Genomic DNA, 18,806 nt, shown 5'->3' on the forward strand with positions numbered 1-18,806 from the left:
AGCTTGTCCACCAATATCTATACCCCACTATTACAACCCCCTCCGCCAATATCTATACCTCATTACTCCAGCCTCTCCACTAATATCTACACCTCACTACTCCAGCCTGTCCACCAATATCTATACCCCACTATTACAACCTCCTCCACCAATATCTACACCCCACTAGTCCAGCCCCTCCACCAATATCTATACCTCACTACTCCAGCCCCTCCACCAATATCTATACCCCACTATTACAACCCCCTCCACCAATACCTATACCCCACTATTACACCCCCTCCACCAATATCTATACCTCAATACTACAACCCCTCCATCAATATCTACACTCCACTACTCCAGCCTCTCCACCAGTATCTATACTCCCAAGACTACAGCCTCTCCACCCTGTATCTACACCCCCACAACTACAGCCCTCCCACCTATGTACATCCCCCTACAGCCCTCCCACCTGTATCTACACCCCCCCTACAGCCCCTCCACCGCATATCTACACCCCCTACAGCCCCTCCACCCCCTATCTACATCCCCACTAGAGCCATTCCACACAGTACCTTGTAGATTTGGCAAACAATTTTTTTCTAAGTTTGAGGTCACCTACATCGTGGCAGTTGTCCCTTTAATAGCCAGCAATTAAGAAAACACACAATGACAAAAACAAAAACAAACCCTGTTTTAGGTTCATTAATACTTTCAAACAGAAACAGCATGTCCTACACACATTTGACAATTGTGAAGAAACTGATTTCTAAACCTTGCAAGCAGGCTTGTGTGCAGATGGACAAGTGCCATACTGCAGTGCCCCTCCACCCTCAGGGATCCAGGGAAGCAGGGACCCAGGGCTCAGGGCGGGGAGTCACTGCTCCCTGCTTCCAATGCTGTACCCTCAGGGCTCTGCAGGCTGCCAGTGGCTGTCCCGGCACATGTCTTCTAATGAAAGCATCTGTGTCCCCTACCCAGGCAGGAGTTGCCAGAGGTCACCGCCCCATACAGCACCAGCGCATGGATAGCACCCAGCAGGTGCCCAGTCCTCGTCTCTGTGAGTTCTCCCTCCCATGCCCAAGGCCTCACCACGCTATCTTTGCCCAATATGGCTTCTCCCACTTTCTCTGTATGGGGGTTACCGTATCGCAGCATTCCCTCCCAACCCCAAAAAGAAACAGTATCCAAGTCCAATGGAAATCTATTATGTGGCTATGCCACAACCAAAATGTAGATATCTGACACCAGCCTTATTTGTTCATCATCTCGATCAAACAATGTGCTTTTGTTTTTGGTTAGAGATTTGTGAGTATAGAACATAGCTTAGCGTTGAAGTCTTTTGGGTCTTAGATAAGGAATTTCCAACTATAAATGAGGCCATGCCAAAATCTAAATGGCAGAGGTTTCTAGGGGCCCAAAGCGACTGTCAGCAAGTTCATCAAGGTACTCTCTCTCCCCTCCTCACTCAAAGCCCTAGCCCTCAAGCCCTCCTCACGCGAAGCCTATGGACTCCTAATTTGCACCCAAGTCTAACAAGCCAAGTCACCTTGCTCTTCAGCTCGCAGCATCGTGAAACAGAGACCTTAGAGGCACCCAAGCACTGACAGCAGGAAAAAGGGCAACCAATAGAAAAAGTGTCAGAATATTAAAAAGCAAATGTCAGAAACGGACACCTAATAGTCCAGGACTAATCCAAGGGCGGATATTCCCACGTACCCCAAGCCACTGGGGATGTCTCTAGATTTCAGCATAGTTCATTAGTTTATGTCTAAAACAGTGACTTAAATCTTCCTCCCAAAAAGATGATACTATGATCATTGCTCTTGTTTAATTAAAAAACAAAGTAAGACATTTAAGAATCTAAGACATTTGCAATACAAGAAGTTAGGAGAAAGTCTATGGAAGTACTGAGGGTGAGGACCTCTGGTAGCAAGATGTCTATATTGAGTGATGAGACAAGCCTTACTAATATGGACAATCAGCTCACACTTAACCTAAGCCTGACAGCACTGGGCAGAGTCCTGCTGTACTAGTACCAATGCAGCCAAGCCAGGATGCCCCTCTGCCAGGTGCAGCACATATGACAAAGCCACAAACTACTGCTTGTCCCAACAGAACCTTACTACCTCCCTAGTAAGGTTAGCTATAATGTCTTCTGACCGGGCATGGTGGCTCACACCTGTAATCCCAGTACTTTGGTATTACAGGTGGGGGCTCACACCTGTAATCCCAGTACTTTGGGAGACCCAGGCGGGTGGATCACTTGAGGTCAGGAGTTCGAGACCAGCCTGGCCAACATGGAGAAACCCCGTCTGTACTAAAAATACAAAACTTAGCTGGGTGTGGTGGCTCGCGCCTATAATCCCAGCTACTTGGGAGGCTGAGGCACAAGAATAGCTGAAACCCGGGAGGCGGAGGCTGCAGTGAGCCAAGATCGCGCCACTGCACTCTAGCTTGGGCGACACAGTGAGACTCTGTTTCAAACAAACAAACAAAAGTTGGCCAGGCATGGTGGCTCATGCCTGCAATCCTAGCACTTTGGGAGGCCGAGGTGGGCAGATCACGAGGTCAGGAATTCAAGACCAGCCTGGCCAACACAGTCAAACTCCGTCTCTGCTAAAAATATAAAAATTAGCTGGGCATGGTGGCACGTGCCTGTAGTCCCAGCTACTCGGGAGGCTGAGGCAGAAGGATCGCTTGAACGCGAGAGGCAGAGGCTGCAGTGAGCCAAGACTGCACCACTGCGCTCCAGCCTGGGCAACAGAGCGAGACTCCGTCTAAAAAAAAAAAAAAAAAAAAAAGTCTTCTAACTCACATCATCTGTGTTTGGGAAAAAAAAAAAAAAAAGGCCGGGCGCGGTGGCTCACGCCTGTAATCCCTGCACTTTGGGAGGCCAAGGCGGGTGGATCACGAGGTCAGGAGATCGAGACCATCCTGGCTAACGTGGTGAAACCCCATCTCTACTAAAAATACCAAAAACTAGCCAGGCGTGGCGGTGGGCACCTGTAGTCCCAGCTACATGTGAGGCTGAGGCAGGAGAATGGCATGAACCTGGGAGGCGGAGCTTGCAGAGAGCTGAGATTGTGCCACTGCACTCCAGCCTGGACAACAGAGCAAGACTCCGTCTCAAAAAAAAAAAAAAAGATGATGGATACACACGTTGCTTGGTAGAGCTTTCCATTTCCTCTATCAATGTGGGTGAGGGAAAACTCCTTAGCCCAGGGTCACCTCAGATCTCATGCTCCAACTCTGTCCTCTCCTCAGCACCCATTGGCTCCTGCTTTCAATGGATGCTGATCTTCACGTGGAGCGGGTTCTGCAGACCGTGAGGACATCTTTCACTAACGATCCTCTAACACTGGAGACAGAGACTACATATCTGTAACAAACCTTTCAGAAACCTGCCCTGAAATGCAGCCTTTCATTAGAAAGCCACTTCTCAGCACAGAGGTGGCCCTTGGAGTTTTTCCAGGATTCTCACATCCATTGGGGGAGAGGAAAAGAACCCCTGAAACTAGGCTGACTTCATAAGCACTTTAATTTCACACGTCACATTTCTGGAGCTGTCTGGTTTTCCCTTTCATCCTGCATCACCGCAGAGAAAATTCACAGACTTCTGCAGGTGAGAATCTCACCCATTAGTAAGAAAATCTTGCTTTATATTAAGCTGGCATTTCTCTGGAGATCTTCCAACTGCTTTATAAACATTCTTTCACACCTCCAAGCAGGTAGGTGGTAATTGTTATTCTTTCTGGACAAGAGGTAGCACTGTGAGTCTTAGCCAGACAGAACTGAAATGTTTTAAATGCCTGAGGGAAAGCAAAAGCAAGGCTTGGAAGATATGAGATAAGCCAGATGTGACCAAAAACAGGAAGAAGAATGGTGCACAAAATTCCAAAAAAGGAGACTTCCGCCATAATCCGCTCCCCATTTGCCCAGCTTTGCAGGAGCCGCCACTTGGCCTTCCTCTGGCTGTGCAGCTTCCACACCGGCAATGGCCTGGAAAACCAGGCATGGTGAGTGCTAATTTTGGCTCATATAAGAAATTTTCTCTCTCTTTGATCTTTGCCAGGAAATAGGATCAACAATCCGACTTCCATAAAGTGCAAGTTGAAACTTGAACCCTTATGATCAGTCAAGAAGGTGACAAGAGGCCATGGTTCCTTTAAATGTCACAATGACAACAACATGGGTTTGGAGTGTTAATACCTGGGTTTGAATCCCAACTCTGTCCCTCACTAGCTAAGGGCCCTGTAAGTGACTGCGTGCCTTAAGAGGATGGTGATACAAACTATCCTGCACAGCTGCCAAGAGGAATAAATGAAACAGAGTATCCTTCATGCATAGCCCAGTGATTGCTACACCGGTGGGTGCTCATCAAATCACTGCCACAGATACCTTTATTGATACCTTTACTCTCTGTAGAAAGCTGGACAGCAACTAGGACCTGCAGTGATATGTGAAGTATTAAAAACTGGCAAAGCCACAGGGTGGTGAGCAACGTACCAGCTGTAACATGCAGGCCCTGCTCTGCTTTCTGCTTTTGCAGGAAATTTTATAAAGGAGAAGGAGGGATTCCTTTTATTTAACTATGCAGCTGCCCTTTTGTTAACTGAGACAAGTTAGTTTCGTCTGGATTCCATGGTGTGGAGTGCTCCAAGTGGGCCTGCCTAGGCAAGGACTCTGAGCCTCCCAAGAGAGATATTAGCTGCTGCTTCTTTTGTTTTTGAGACAGGGTCTCACTCTCTGTCGCCCAGGTGGAGTACAGGGGCGTGATGTCAGCTCACTGCAATCTCCGCTTCCTGGGCTTAAGCAATTCTTCAGCCTCAGCCTCCCAAGTAGCAGGGACTACGGCCGTGAGCCACCACGCCTGGCTAAGTTTTGTATTTTTTGTAGAAACAGGGGCTCCCCATGTTGCCCAGGCTGGTCTTGAACTCCTGGGTTCAAAGCAACCCGCCCACCTTGGCCTCCCAAAGTGCTGGGATGACACATGTGAGCCACCGTGCCGGGCCAGATATTAGCTCTTCAAACCATTCAGGGCCTCAGTTATCTAATCTGTAAAGTGGGGATGACATTGACTGATCTTATGGGATTGTCATAAGAATTAAGTAAGCTATCCTGTGTAAGAGTCACCGGCTGGCTATAGTCTATCCACACAATCAGGTATGGTATTATTATCTCCATGTTACAGCTGAGACAATCCAGGTCTAGATATCAGCTGAATAAAGGTAAAAGGGCTGTCTGGAAGTGAGAAGCAGAACCCGGGCCTCCACCCGTCTCCTATGTCGTCAGCAGGCCTGGGCTGGCTGCTTTCTAGGCCCCCTGCTTGGCAGTCCCGCTGGGACTTCCCTTCGCCATGATCCTCTTGGAATTCCCTTCCACTGCTTGCTTTCCTGTGTTGGGTCCTGTTTCCTGACTCTCAATTTCCTCTTTCTTGGCTTTTCCCTTCATTTTACTAAAACACATCCTTTAGGAGTTTCAGAGAAATGACACATGGGAGCCAAAGTTTTTAAGCCTTGCATGTCTGAAAATATCTTTAATTCTACTCTCGTCTTTGATTGGCTGGGCATCATTCCAGGCTGAGTTAGTTTCCTCACGATTTTAATGGCATTGCTCCATGCCGTAACGTTTCCAGTGCTGCTGCTGAGAAGTTCGCCGCCATTCTGATTCTGAATCCTCCGGGTGCTGTCTGGAAGCTTTTAAGATCTTTTGCAAGTTCACACAGGGATGCCTCAGGGTAGGTCTTTTCCCTTATTGCGCTGGGTACTTGTGAGCCTCTCAACTTGGAGACTCTTCCGTTCCATTTTTAGAAACTGCCTTTAGATTTGTTGCATTGATGACATCCTTCTCTCTTTCTAAAACACCTGCCAGTTGGATGCTGGGCCTTGAGAATTAATCCTCGTCTTTTATCTATTTCCCACTTTTTGGTCTTTTTGATCTATTTTCTGAGAGATTTCCTCTACTCCAGCCCTTCCTGTTGGATTTTTAACGTTATATTTTCTTACCTTAGTTGTGTCCCTGGGCTTCTTTCATAGCATGCTGCATCCCAGTCTTCCTGTACGTTCATTTTTCTGCTATTTCTGGTCTCCCTCATGCAGGAGGCTGCTCATCTGTACTGAAGTGTGAGGCAGCAGGAAGCTAACAGGCAGCTCTGTGTGCATGGAAAGAGCTTATCCACCCAGGTGCGGGGAGAGCAGGCAGCCAACTGACTTTTCTACCAGGAGACGCCCTCCATGGCAGCATCTACGGATCTTTACCCTGGGCCCATGCAGTTTCTCCAGTTTAAAAAAAATCTCCACTCTTTCCCGACCTGGTGATGAGACCCCACCATGCATGCCTGCCAGCGTCCAGGGCACGGGGCTGAGGCAGGGCGAGGGCTCCACTGCTGAGCAGGTGGGCCGCCACTCTAGGATAAGGATGAAGGGGGATGAGCTCGACCAAAGCCCCAGGGGATTTCAAATTCCTCTAAGTGAAAAGCTTGAGCAGAGAAACAGTTTTTTACTTTTACCATTTCCTACAGAAATGTTCATAAGTGAAGACGAGGAGAAAGAGCAAGGGCCCGAGTGCTCCTGCTCTTCCCCTTCCCATTAGGAACTCACATGTGATGCTCCCTCATTTCTCCCCTTCTAAGGCCGGTCTCCCAAAACCACTGTCATCACCATCTCAGGAATGAGCTATGTTTTTCACTTGTTATGAGCTTCCTAACAGAGGACACGAAAAAGATGCTGTTGTGTGTGGCCTACAGAGAAAGCATTACTGAGTTCTTGACCTGGCCTTCCATGACCTTTAGGAGAAACTGGAGAAGAAAAACAGGAAAGAAAAGCTGGAGCGATCCCAGGGTCCATTCCACCCGGGCAGGGTCCCAAACAGCCCTCTTGGGCTGCCCACTTCTTCAAAATGTTGTCCCCATCACAAGGATAGCACAGAGCTGCCAGGCACAAGAAAGGCGCGATTCACCCACAGCACCAAGCAGCAGCCACAGGCAGCAGGCACCAGCGCTGCATTCCCACGGCTGAAAACCGAGGCATTGCTCTCAGTCCTGCTTTTTTTTAGGTTCTACACTTGGGAGCACAAAAGGCCTTTAAATATTCATGGTAATTTCTGTGCTTTGATTACAGGTTACCTTGCTGTGTAAGACGGGCCTGAAACATATTTATTAAATATTATAAGCTTAAATGCCTACTATAATTACCAGAAGGAGAGTAGTCTACACAGTTTAGAAACTATTAAAAATTCAAGTCAGAGGCCCTTAAGACGACGAATGCATTTACCCATTTTGTCCCATAGCTGTGTACATTTAAATTGCAGAGCTGAATTTTAAGTCTTGTTAAAGTAAAAATTACAATTTTAAACTTTATTCCAAACTGACCCAATGTGTATAAAAACATAACTCTTTTGGGTACCCAAGGAACTATGAAATGCATTCCCAGTTTATCAAACAAACCATAAGTATCCTCTACTGAGCCACTTTCCCAACTGAAGTAACCGCAGCATTTCATACACAGAGCTGCTTACCAGGTTTTTGAAAAGTGCTGTCAACTCCTTTGTAAACACTGAGAACTTCAGGAACGCACTTCCTAAATCTGGGTCATCTCTGCATACGCAGTTGCCGCCAAACTTCTCCAGAGCCTGGGTGTACTGCTCTTCATTTTCCACGTGAGCTGCAACAGAATGAGGGAGGTGCTGTGAGTCTCAGGCATGCCACCCTCACTCCCCACCAGGTTCTTCTCGGTTGTGAATAACACTGAACACATCAGCAGCAGAAAAATCTGAGAAAAGTCAAGCTGCACCAGGAACAGAAATAGCTTCATTATCCCGACAACAACCCGTGGTGCCGGCAACAGATCCCAAAGAACAAGTGTGGTGTGCAAGAGGGGAAGCCCTTGCCCATGTCCAGTGGTCCTCAGCATATCAGATGAGATGGCCACACACAACATTTCCACCTCTCCGAGGACTCTTCCTTCACCAAATGATGGCACAAGTCACCAGACTCAGCCCCCTCCCAGAAACTCAACCACAGATGCCCCATTCCTCTCTAGCCTGCAGCCCAGGACTCTGATTCAGAGCCCCACACCGCAGCTCCTTCTCCTTTTAATACAGCAACAGCAGTGGTCTTTGCAGCTCCAGTGCCTCTGCTCAGGATGCAGCCTCTACCCAGGGGCCCTTCCCTCCCAAACTCCTCTGCATCCTACGGAGTCATGCTTCCTCCAGGAAGCCTTCCATGACTCTGCCCTACACCCTGGGTATTTCACTGGCACCTCTCCTATTCTTGCACTCAGCATGTTATATTGAAATAGTCTGGTAAATGTGTTCCCCATACATTGGATGTGCTTAGAGTTGACAGACTAAGTTGTATTCATCTTTGACGAAGTCGTGTGCCTGAAATATTAGACAACACACATGTTGTTTGAGCAGAAAAAACATACCAGGTGCTTACATCTCATGGCATTTTACTATCATTAGGCCTCAAAGTAGCACCTGAAAGAGTGAAAATCTGGACTCTGGGTCTCTGGCACAGTGGTTCTCAATCCCTGCTGGACGCCAAAAGCATGCATGGATTTTCACCAAACTCTAGACACCACCATCCCATCTCAGACCTCTGATTTAAACCGTGGGTAGGAATGGGGGAGGGGACACAGGTGATTCTGGTAAATTAATGTGGTTGAATATAATTCCCTCACTTCTAGGTCAGGCACTTTCAAAGGAAACCAGCCAGTCTATAATAAAACAACTTCTATCTGCATGGCTACCTAATTTCTATGTTTTCATCAGTTCAACTGGAAATATAACACAACTATTTACAGGCACAACAGGGCAGCCAGACCTGCGGTGTGAACCTGGATGTGAACTCCACCAGAGACAGCCTTAGTGCTGCAGCTCCTCCACCAAGGGACAGATCCTGAAAGCCCCTCTGTAGCTCCCGAATTCCTTCTCGGGGAAATGAGACCACTGTCAGCTAACGCCAATGCCTAGGCTGGGCCTGACAATGAGGGAAAACGAGGGAACATTTGTTCCTAGAGGGCAGTCCTGGACCCTGAGCCAATCCCTATGACCTATGAATGGTCTGCTCACCCATCCTATGGGGGAAGCACCATGTCTTTGACCTCCAGTGGCATTTGGGGGACTACAGGGTTCTAATGGGGATCTAGCAGACACAAAAGAAAACTCACTTCACTGTTTGAGTCTTTTTTCTTTTTTAACATTCCAGTAAAGAGCCTGAGAGTTCTAGATAAATTAAATGAATTTCTGAGACCAGATTCAGCAAACAAATTCTGACAGAAACATACATGTGCACACACACCCCCCCGCAAACGCAGCTCCTCAGGAGCCCTCAGAAGATCTAGGTTCCAGTCTTATGTCCGCCTGTAAACATCTGTGTGACCTTGGTAAGTCACAGTGATGCTGGGCCTGCGACATCAGCTACATAAAGGATAAAAACCTGCTGGGAGAAGCTCTCAAGGTCAGAGGAAGAATGAAAGAATCAGGTAAAGAGACTCAGTTTACCACACTTGGCGCATAACCAATAACACTAACAAAAGTAACAGCAGCAACAGGCGTCACTTATTCAAAGCACAAACTTCACATATATTTTTTCTAAACTTCGTAAGACATGTATTATTTCTCATAACACTATTAGGCAATTAGGGCTCAAAGAGATCAAATAATTCATCCAAGGAAACACAGAAAGTGGCAGAGCTGGGATTCAAACCCAAATTTTCTGATTCCAAAGTCCACTCTCCTACTCTACTACACGATGTTTGTTTTCATCGTTAAAAAGTTTACCTTGTCAAACAAAAGTATCTAATTTTTAGATTTTTAAAATCCAGTTTCACAGATGGATCAATAATTCCTTCTGTTTTACTCTATTTATAATTCTAGAGTGTGGTTAACAGTGAAGGATAGGTCCTTTCAAACCACATACTATTTTTAAACTATCTCAAAATTAGCGGTCAAGACATGGGCAGTTTAGTTTCATTGGTTTCAGGAAGGGAGCTGGTGGCCACAGGCAGGCATCTGTCACTACACACTGTCTACTGCATGACAGAAACAGGAACGCAACCTCCATGGTCCTGCTTACTCCCTCGCTCACTGCTTTCTGAGCCATGGGTCTTTCAAGAGATGCCAAAGGAAGGGAGCTGGGCCGTGGTGTCCTCCTTCACGGTGCTGGGCAATGAATGCAAAGCCCAGCAGGAGAGAAGCTGAAGACTCTATGCAGCCTCGTGGTGTCCTTCAAACCAAGAGGAGGACTGGACCTCAGTGTTGCTCTAAGTGAACACCCAAAGGGAAGGGACTTCGTATAAAGGTCAACGCCTACTAGGTGGCTTGTAAGTCTTTTGTTCAGTTTAACCTGAGCACTAAGAGTTGGCTATTATTATCCCTATTTTCTTCTGAATCAAGTGCAGTTCAGAGAGTCATGTCACCTGCCCCAGACCATAGAGTTGGTAGGAGGATCGGTGTACTTTATTGACCACGCAGGCTGCCTCCAGCCCTTGGTCCTCCAGCCCTTGGTAGGAGAGAGGAGCCAGCCTTCTCACTGATAGTAGACTTTATGTTCCAGCACCAAGAAATACAAAAGTACTCCTTATCATCCCTCCTTCTGGGCTCCTCAACTGACTACCTGGTGTAGGTTAAGTTTTTTTTCTTTTTAAAAAAATTATTGGCCGGACACGGTGGCTCACACCTGTAATCCCAGCACTTTGGGAGGCCGAGACAGGTGGATCACCTGTGGTCAGGAGTTTGAGACCAGCCTGGCCAACATGATGAAATGCTGTCTCTACTAAAAATACAAAAATTAGCCAGGCGTGGTGGCGCATGCCTGTAATTCCAGCTACTCGGGAGGCTTAGGCAGGAGAATCACTTGAACCTAGAAGGCGGAGGTTGCAGTGGGCAGAGATCGCACCACTGCACTCTAGCCTGGGCAAAAGAGCAAGACTCTATCTCAAAAAAAAAAAAAAAATTCTTGTCCTTATACATCTTCTAAACGATGCATTGATCCCCAGCAACCCCAAGGTGATCAATTAGTTCTTTGGCTCATCATCACCATCATCATCTCATGGATTTACGTTTACAGTGCTTTCATCCACTGCAATCAGCACTGTCTTCTGATGCTCACACTGTACCAGTTTAGGTCAGTGGGAATCTTTGTGCACTGGTCTAGTTGGGGATTTTTAGACGTATTTTTCATCCTGCAAATGAACTTGAAGCTTCCTGCTGAAGCCCATAAGCCCCGTGTCTTCCTCTAACACCTAGCACGGTGCCCACCATGACAACAGCCATCGCTCCATCAATAACATGGCACTGACTGACCCACTGCTCCAGATCACCCCAAGGTGAAGATTTTCCTACTAGAGAACAGAAAATCATTCAGTGCCTTTGTTTTTCTTTTGCCAAAAACAACCTTAAAACAGGAACCTAAAATAAATAGCTTGGGAATAAAGTTTCTGGAAAGATCTCAAACTGGGTCTATCAGCTTTTATTTACAGAATTGTGAAAGCTGTTCTTCTAAAAAGAGCTCACACTCTCACCTCCCCCTTGTTCAAATGTATCTTAAACTCTAATTCTCATTAATGATCCAGATCCAATAATCACTGACCTGGGAGGGACTTTGGAAAATAAGAATCTGAGTCACAGAGACCATGCTAGGACAAGACTTTGTTTCTTCTCAATTCTAAGCCATCACCCCTTTATCTCCCCCACCTCACTGCACGAAACCCACCAATCCCTGCAAAAGGATGAACTGAGAGACTCTGGCGGAGAAATCAATCATGAAGCCAGCGTGCATGTGTACATACGGAGTTTAGAGGCAATGACTAGGTTTTGTTGTGTGCTTTTTTAGTTTACTGGATTCTGTTATTTAAAAAAACTGGTATCAAGGAGAAGGCCCAGTGCAAATTGTTTCAGCAAAAATTGCTGGATACAAAAAGGACAAAGAATGGCTCCTTTGCGCCCCCTCTACGGGCCACACATGTAGATACGGCTCTTGACAGGTCAGTGTGGCCCACAGCACAGTGAGGAAGCAAGCCACCAACACAGCACTGCCAGAGGATGGGCGTCCCCCAGCCAATTCACCTTCAATCACCTCCTTTTTCATCTCAAACATAAAACTTACTATTTCCAGCCCTGCAACAGGGATGTGACAGTATGCTGGGGTGAGATACAAGGACACATATGCTCATGGCTGGGATGAATGCCTGGGGAAAGATATGTCAATCTATGCACTGATCACTTACAATGCATCAGGCAATGTGCTGGGCGCTAAGGACTCAGATGGCAAGGAGACATTGAACTGAGGCTCCAAGGACAGGTAAGACTTGTCGAGTAGAGAAGGAGCAGATCACATTAACAGACAGGCATTAGCCCCAGGGGAATACCAGGGAGTCCTATGTGTTCCCACTGTTAATAGTTTCTCTGTTTTTGTTTTGTTTTTGTTTTGAGATAGAATCTCACTCTGTCGCCCAGACTAGAGTGCAGTGGTGCAATCTCGGCTCACTGCAACCTCCAACTCCTGGGTTCAACTGATTCTCCTGCCTCAGCCTCCCGAGTAGCTGAGACTACAGGTGCGCACCACCACTTCTGGCTAATTTTTGTATTTTTAGTAGAGATGGGGTTTCACCATATTGGCCAGGCTGGTCTTGAACTCCTGATCTCATGATCCGCCCTCCTCAGCCTCCCAAAGCCACCATGCCCGGCCTACTTTCTCTGTTTTAAAGCCCCTGTCTGCATCCAGCTCTCCACTCTCAGAATCGCCACAGGGCAACACAGGTCTCATTGTCCCCACCTCCTCAGGGCTCCTATACTCACTGCTGAGTCCTTTCATTCCATGGATCCTGAAAGATGACCTAGTCTAAACATGGAAACCAAAGCTCAGAGAGGGTGATGACTTGCTCAAGGTCACACAGTGAGTTTGCAGCAGAGCTGGAACAAGAACTCGGGTTTCCTGACTCTCAGTCCAGTGCTCTTCCTCCCACAGCAAAAACCGTTTCTTCATTTACTCATGACATTGTCACTATCTTCAGCTCTTAGCCTAGATAAGAGCTAAGAGCTGAAGACAGCGACAATGTACAACCTTCCAGTCAAGTGCATGTACCATTAACCTGAACACCAAGTGCTGTAACCAGCATAACAGAAAGAAGGCAGGGTGCACCAGCCTCATGGCTGCCCAGCCCCAGCCTCCTTGCTGACCCAACAAAGAGCCTCCAAACCCCTGCTCCAGGCCAGACCACAGGCCACTTGGGAATCAGGCAGAGGAAAAAGCACCTGCTGACACCCCACATTCCAACCTTCCACGCAGACAGCTCGGCGAAGGGAGCGTTTAAGGAGAGACATATGTTCTCTATGGCAGCAGCCTGGTGGAGACTCTCCCTAGATGGATGACATGACGATTAATACTCAAATGTGTGTCACGACACGAATGTTGTGATGTTGTGCACAACTCTGCACAGCGGAGACCATTTCCTCCAGCTGTCGGCTGTACATGCCACCTGTTTCCAACCTCACTTGTGGCGCATGATCTCACGGGAATAACAATTTCTTCAAATCAAACATCATCCCTGTTTCTTAACAGGGTCTCTACTTAGTGGACATCTCGTGAGAGAGAACCATTTTCAGAACTTTATTTCTAGAATCATCCCAACTAAACAGCTGAAAACATATTTTCATTTCCAATTTACTAATGTGTATCATTCTTCTGGATAATCCCACTTCCAGAAATCTATCCTAAGGAAATAATCAAGGTGATCAGAGATGTGTGTACAGAATATTTATAAAGAGTGAAAATTTAAAATGTGTTAAGTTCCAACAATATGAAAATGGTTAAATTAACAGTATTTCTACAAAATGGAATATTATGTTGGCTTTTAAAATCATGATATAGGAATATGGTAGGAGCAGAAAGCCAAGTTTAAAAAAAGGAGGACACAAAATTAGATATTTAGTCTCAATTTTGCAAAAAGTAAAATGTAGAGAGGAGGTTGAAAAGATAATACTTCAAAATGCTAACACTGGTGGGGAAAACTGAGCACTTGCTAGCAGTCAATGAACTGTCATATGCAAGGCTGTTATATACTAGGTCCCAGGCCAAGTGCTTTCTAGATGTTATTTTATTCTCCTCTGAGTGGACAAGGAAACAGACTGTCGGAGTGTGAACAAGCCCAGGATCCTGCAACTTCTAAGAGGCAGAGCTGTGTTCCAAGTTGCAGTGGGCCTCAGACCCAGCGCTCACCTGAGCCTCTGCTGGTTATAAAGATACTGAGATCCTGCCAGGCTCGAGACTTGCTTGCTTTAGTGCTTTTCTGAACTTTCTAAATTTTCTAAACTAAGCTTATCTTAGCTTTATAATAACAACGTAAAGAATAAATAAAAATTTAAAAAGAAATCTGAAGCACCAGCTCTAATGGCTAGATTGTTACAGTGCTCTGTGCCTGTGCCTATTAAGAACATTAGGCCGGGTGCAGTGGCTCACGCCTGTAATCCCAGCACTTTGGGAGGCCGAGATGGGCAGATCTCTTGAGGTCAGGAGTTCAAGACCAGCCTGGCCAACAGGGCGAAACCCAATCTTTAATAAAAATACAAAAATTAGCCAGGAGTGGTGGCAGGTGTCTGTAATCCCAGCTCCTCAGGAGGCTGAGGCATGAGAATCACTTCAACCCAGGAGGCAGAGGTTGCAGTGAGCCGAGATCGTGCCACTGTGCACTCCAGCCTGGGTGACAGAGCGAGACTCCATCTCAAAAGAAAATAAATAAATAAATAAATAACATCAGAATCTATCTTTCTCTCCCAAAGCTTTCCCTGGACAAGGTGACGTGAGGGAGACAGCCTTCGGAACTGAGTATACCTGTATCATCTTTGACAAGACAGAAGTAGCCACAACCAGAAGGGGTCGAACAAGAATGTCCTCCCTATTCATAACCCCTGAGAGCTCCCGTGCAGGATGAGCAACTGGAAGGATGCCTCTCACCGGCTTCTTCCTGCCACTTCCTCCGCCTTCTACAACACCCCGGGGCTTCTTCCACTTTCAATACCCATTTCCATCATCTTTCCTAGGAAGTCCCTTGGAATGTGATTCCTCAAGAAACAGCCAGTCTTTGTGGATGGTACCCCAGGATGTATCTAGTCTGGTTGTGTTCAGCACAGGCAGCTAGCAATGGAGTTCACTACTAAGGCCAAGGTGTGCGCTATTAAAATACAAAACCTGTTGTCTAAGATCATCCCATCCTCTTTGATCCTGCCTTATATTAATGATCCCATCCTTCCAATGATGTTCAAATGAGTTCAAAGTCTGTGTGAATAACTAAACGTCACCCCAATTACCTCCCTGTGAAGCTCCTACTGCTTGTAGGAGTACACTTGGAAGGCAGGTGAGAGGGTGAAGAGTGGAGACTGGGCTACTGCATATTTTTTTTTATGTTGATGGTTTCTGTCCCTTTAGGCTTTAGAGTGCAGAATATATCAACATTTACTTTTATTCATTCGTTGTGTGCTTCCATTACTGGTCAAGAATATTTCTGGTTACTAAAGAATAAAATCCAATCACACTGAAAGTCTATTATGCAGCAAGCACTAATGAACACAAAGATTCATCAAACAGAGCCCCTACCCTCAAGAAGCAAGCATCCAATAAGTGAGAAAGACTCAGCCCATCAGTTCAGAGCAGCGACACAAAGGCAAGAAACAGAATGAGCTCTGGGGAATTCAAGGTGCTTGCTGTGGCCAGAGCATGGGGAAGGGCTGGAGAGTCAGGCAGGAGCCAGAGATGAGGAACTTCATCCCAGGTAACGGACAGCAGCCAAAAGGCTTCTAAGAGATCTGCATTCAAGAAAGATAATAAACCTTGGTACCTGCCAACACACAACTTAGCAAGACAAAGATAAACATGCGAAAACAATCCACTGTGATGTAAATTACACGAGGTGGAAACACAGCACTCTATGGGGAAAGGAGTACATTTTCTGGGGGCTGGTAACAAAAAAGGCTTCTTGGAGCAGATGACGTTTAAAGGAATTTCCTCATTGAAAATGTAGTATGGCATGAGATTAAAACTGAGCTACCAGCTGCTTGACTCACCCTAGACTCTCCTTAACCAGAGAGCTGCTTCCATCCTAGGGGTGCTCTGAGACCAAATCAGGGAAGGAGAAGGGGGTTGAAGGTGGTGGGAATGGGGTTTCACTAAAAAACTTGCAGGGCTCTCCTTTAGCCTGGAGACAGGCTACCCCAAGGTGTCTGGGGTTCAAAGCCAAGAGGTGAATTCAACATTTGTTGTATGGGGAGTACAAGCTATTAGAAATTTTACTCCCAATTATATTCACACCCTTTAATGGAGGAAGAGTTCATGTTGGCAAAGCAATCTGATTCGCTACATTACAGAATGTGCATTTTGCCAGGGTAAGCAGCTTTCAGCCCTTCATTTTTGCCACGTCATACCCCATGACCCCATGCTCACCACAGTGATGACTTAAAAACACACCGCTGCCCCCACCCAACTCCATGGAGGGCACAGCCCCTGGGAAGCAAGCTGACTCCTGTGGTTTCACGAGATCCTGGAGCCTCACCCTCAGGGACAAGCAGCCCTTGGAAAGTACATGGTCTCTAAAGCCTCAGATAGTAGCTACCATGAACACTGTGGAGATGACATACGTGTAAAAATATCTTTCATCCTTACAACTCTGCAGGATTTTACAGATGAGGAAACAGATGAAGTCATCGTGTTGATTTGGTAGAAGATTTAAGCTCAAGGTCTGAGCTTTTTTGCTTGGTAGGTTGGGTTTGCGGACAGGTTTATGGGGGTATGTGCATCCCAAACAGTGTATGCAAAATTATGTAAAGGTACCTTTTCCTGGAGGGATCATCCAAAACAGCCTTCTTATTTTTACTGATGTCTATGATAACCAAAAGATTAAAGAACCACTGATGAAACTGCAGCCCCATGTCTTACAGATGCATGCGGCCACCAGCTTGGCCCACAGACTGGCTGACTATAAACGCCAGCCAAATTAAATAGCAGATACCTCTGAACCAAAGTATGATTCATGCCAACACTTGGACGTTAGTTAAGTCACAGACCTCTGTGTTCCTTCAGAGGTACCCTCCTTCCATGACTAATGCAGTGGTCACTGCGGACAGGATTCCACAAGTCACCATCTAAATTCCAATCATTGTTGTTAGCCAGCAGCGGGGAGAAGGCTGGACTCCAGAGTCTCACAACTGGAAGACATCTCCAGGGCCTTCGAGCCCACGTCCTCACCTCCCTCTACAACTTCCTCAGAGACAGAGGCCGTCCACCCGCTGCAGGAACCTTCCAACCACCAGCTCGCCGCTCAGTCTGCTCACCCAGTTATCCTCTTCCTCATATCTGAGTCAAGGCTTGCTCTTGTGAAAGCCTCCTCTAGAGAGGAACAAATACTATGTCTACCTTCCTCAGCCACAGAAAGCCCTTCATGTACGCCCTCTCCCGCCCCTTCCGAAACCAGGAGCCCCACGTCCTTCAGATATCCGTCCTACGAGGAGGTTTCTCCATCCCTAAGGTTTTCAGGTTCTTCTTTAAATGCTGCTCTTACAACTAAATAATGAAACAACAACCTTATTTATAAGCACCAAAGACTTCACTGAGGTCATGTGTGGCTCACCTTTGGGGCATGTGCCACGTACTGGCTCACACTGGCCCTGTAATCAACCAAAACCACCTCGAATTTTTCAGAAGGACTACGATGGCTCAGCCAGGTGGCACGTAGGGTGCTCCCCACGTTGCCGCTTGTTTTCTCCACCGTGTGCCCCCAGCAACTTCCTGCCTCAGCACCAGGCAGCGTGCCGCAGCAGTCAGAAGCAGAGACGGGGACGCTCACCTGGTTTTGAATCTGAGCTCCTCCAACTGTTGGCTAGATGACACTGGCAGATCGCTACTCAGTGCCTCTGTGAGCTCATCTGTCAATGGACAGGACCTAACTCACAAGGCTGTAAGGATGGAATTCACATAAAGTTTTTGTTTAGCTTTATAATACAAATATTCTAACAAATACCTCATGAGTATTTATTACCACTATGCTTCCACCCTCGTTTGTGAATATCAATAAAAATATTCTTTATCATCATTTATCATCTATTCCTTTTTAATCACACACGGTGTACATAAATTTTGCATCCTGAATTTTATTGCTGAAGATTTCATCACAAGCATTTCTCTTCCTGTTGCTGTATAAACATAATTCCAGCAAGCAGCTAAATCCTAATTCAGCTATATATAGGAGGCATCCAATTTCTCACTTTGATAAGCAGTGCAACAACACAGTGAACATCTTTGTGCATGGATCTCCTTCCACAAAAAGACTGTTATTTTTCTTGATGTGTACCACCAAACTGCTTTCCAGAAACTCTGCGTGCATGTTTTCAGTGCCACAACAATGGAGCACAGTACTAGTTACTGTAAGCTTGCCAAACAGTAAAGATTATTCTGATTTTGTTATTTTCTCATGTAACAGGTAGAAATCAGATACAGTATATATATTATATATATATATTTTTTTTTTTTTTTCTTTTTTTAAAAAAAATCCTTTTCCTTTTTTTCTGTTTTGGAGACAGGGTCTCACTCTGTCACCCAGGATGAAGTGCAGTGGTGCAGTTTCAGCTCACTGCAGCCTCAACCTCCCAGGTTCATGTAATCTTCCTGCCTCACCCTCCCAAACAGCTGGGACTACAGGCATACACCATCATGCCCAGCTAATTTTTGTATTTTTTTGTAGAGGCAGGGTTTCACCATGTTGCCTAGGCTGGGCTTCAACTCCTGAGCTCAAGCGATCCATCTGCCTCAGCCTCCCAAAGTGCTAGGATTA

The 18,806-nt window shown here is 46.4% G+C and overlaps 1 protein-coding gene across 3 annotated transcripts in view; it reads right to left on the bottom strand.

Moving 5' to 3' along the window:
* Positions 1-18,806, bottom strand: part of ASAP2 (ArfGAP with SH3 domain, ankyrin repeat and PH domain 2) — a 199,520-nt gene that overhangs the window by 101,814 nt on the left and 78,900 nt on the right. For all 3 annotated transcript variants that reach the window (XM_034952586.4, XM_055108257.2, XM_034952582.4), the window contains exon 3: positions 7,501-7,646. In XM_034952586.4, coding sequence (XP_034808477.1) covers positions 7,501-7,646 — 146 coding nt within the window. The remainder of the gene's footprint in view (positions 1-7,500; positions 7,647-18,806) is intronic.

The sequence above is a fragment of the Pan paniscus genome, chromosome 12, assembly GCF_029289425.2.
Source record: "Pan paniscus chromosome 12, NHGRI_mPanPan1-v2.0_pri, whole genome shotgun sequence".
NCBI lineage: Eukaryota > Metazoa > Chordata > Mammalia > Primates > Hominidae > Pan > Pan paniscus.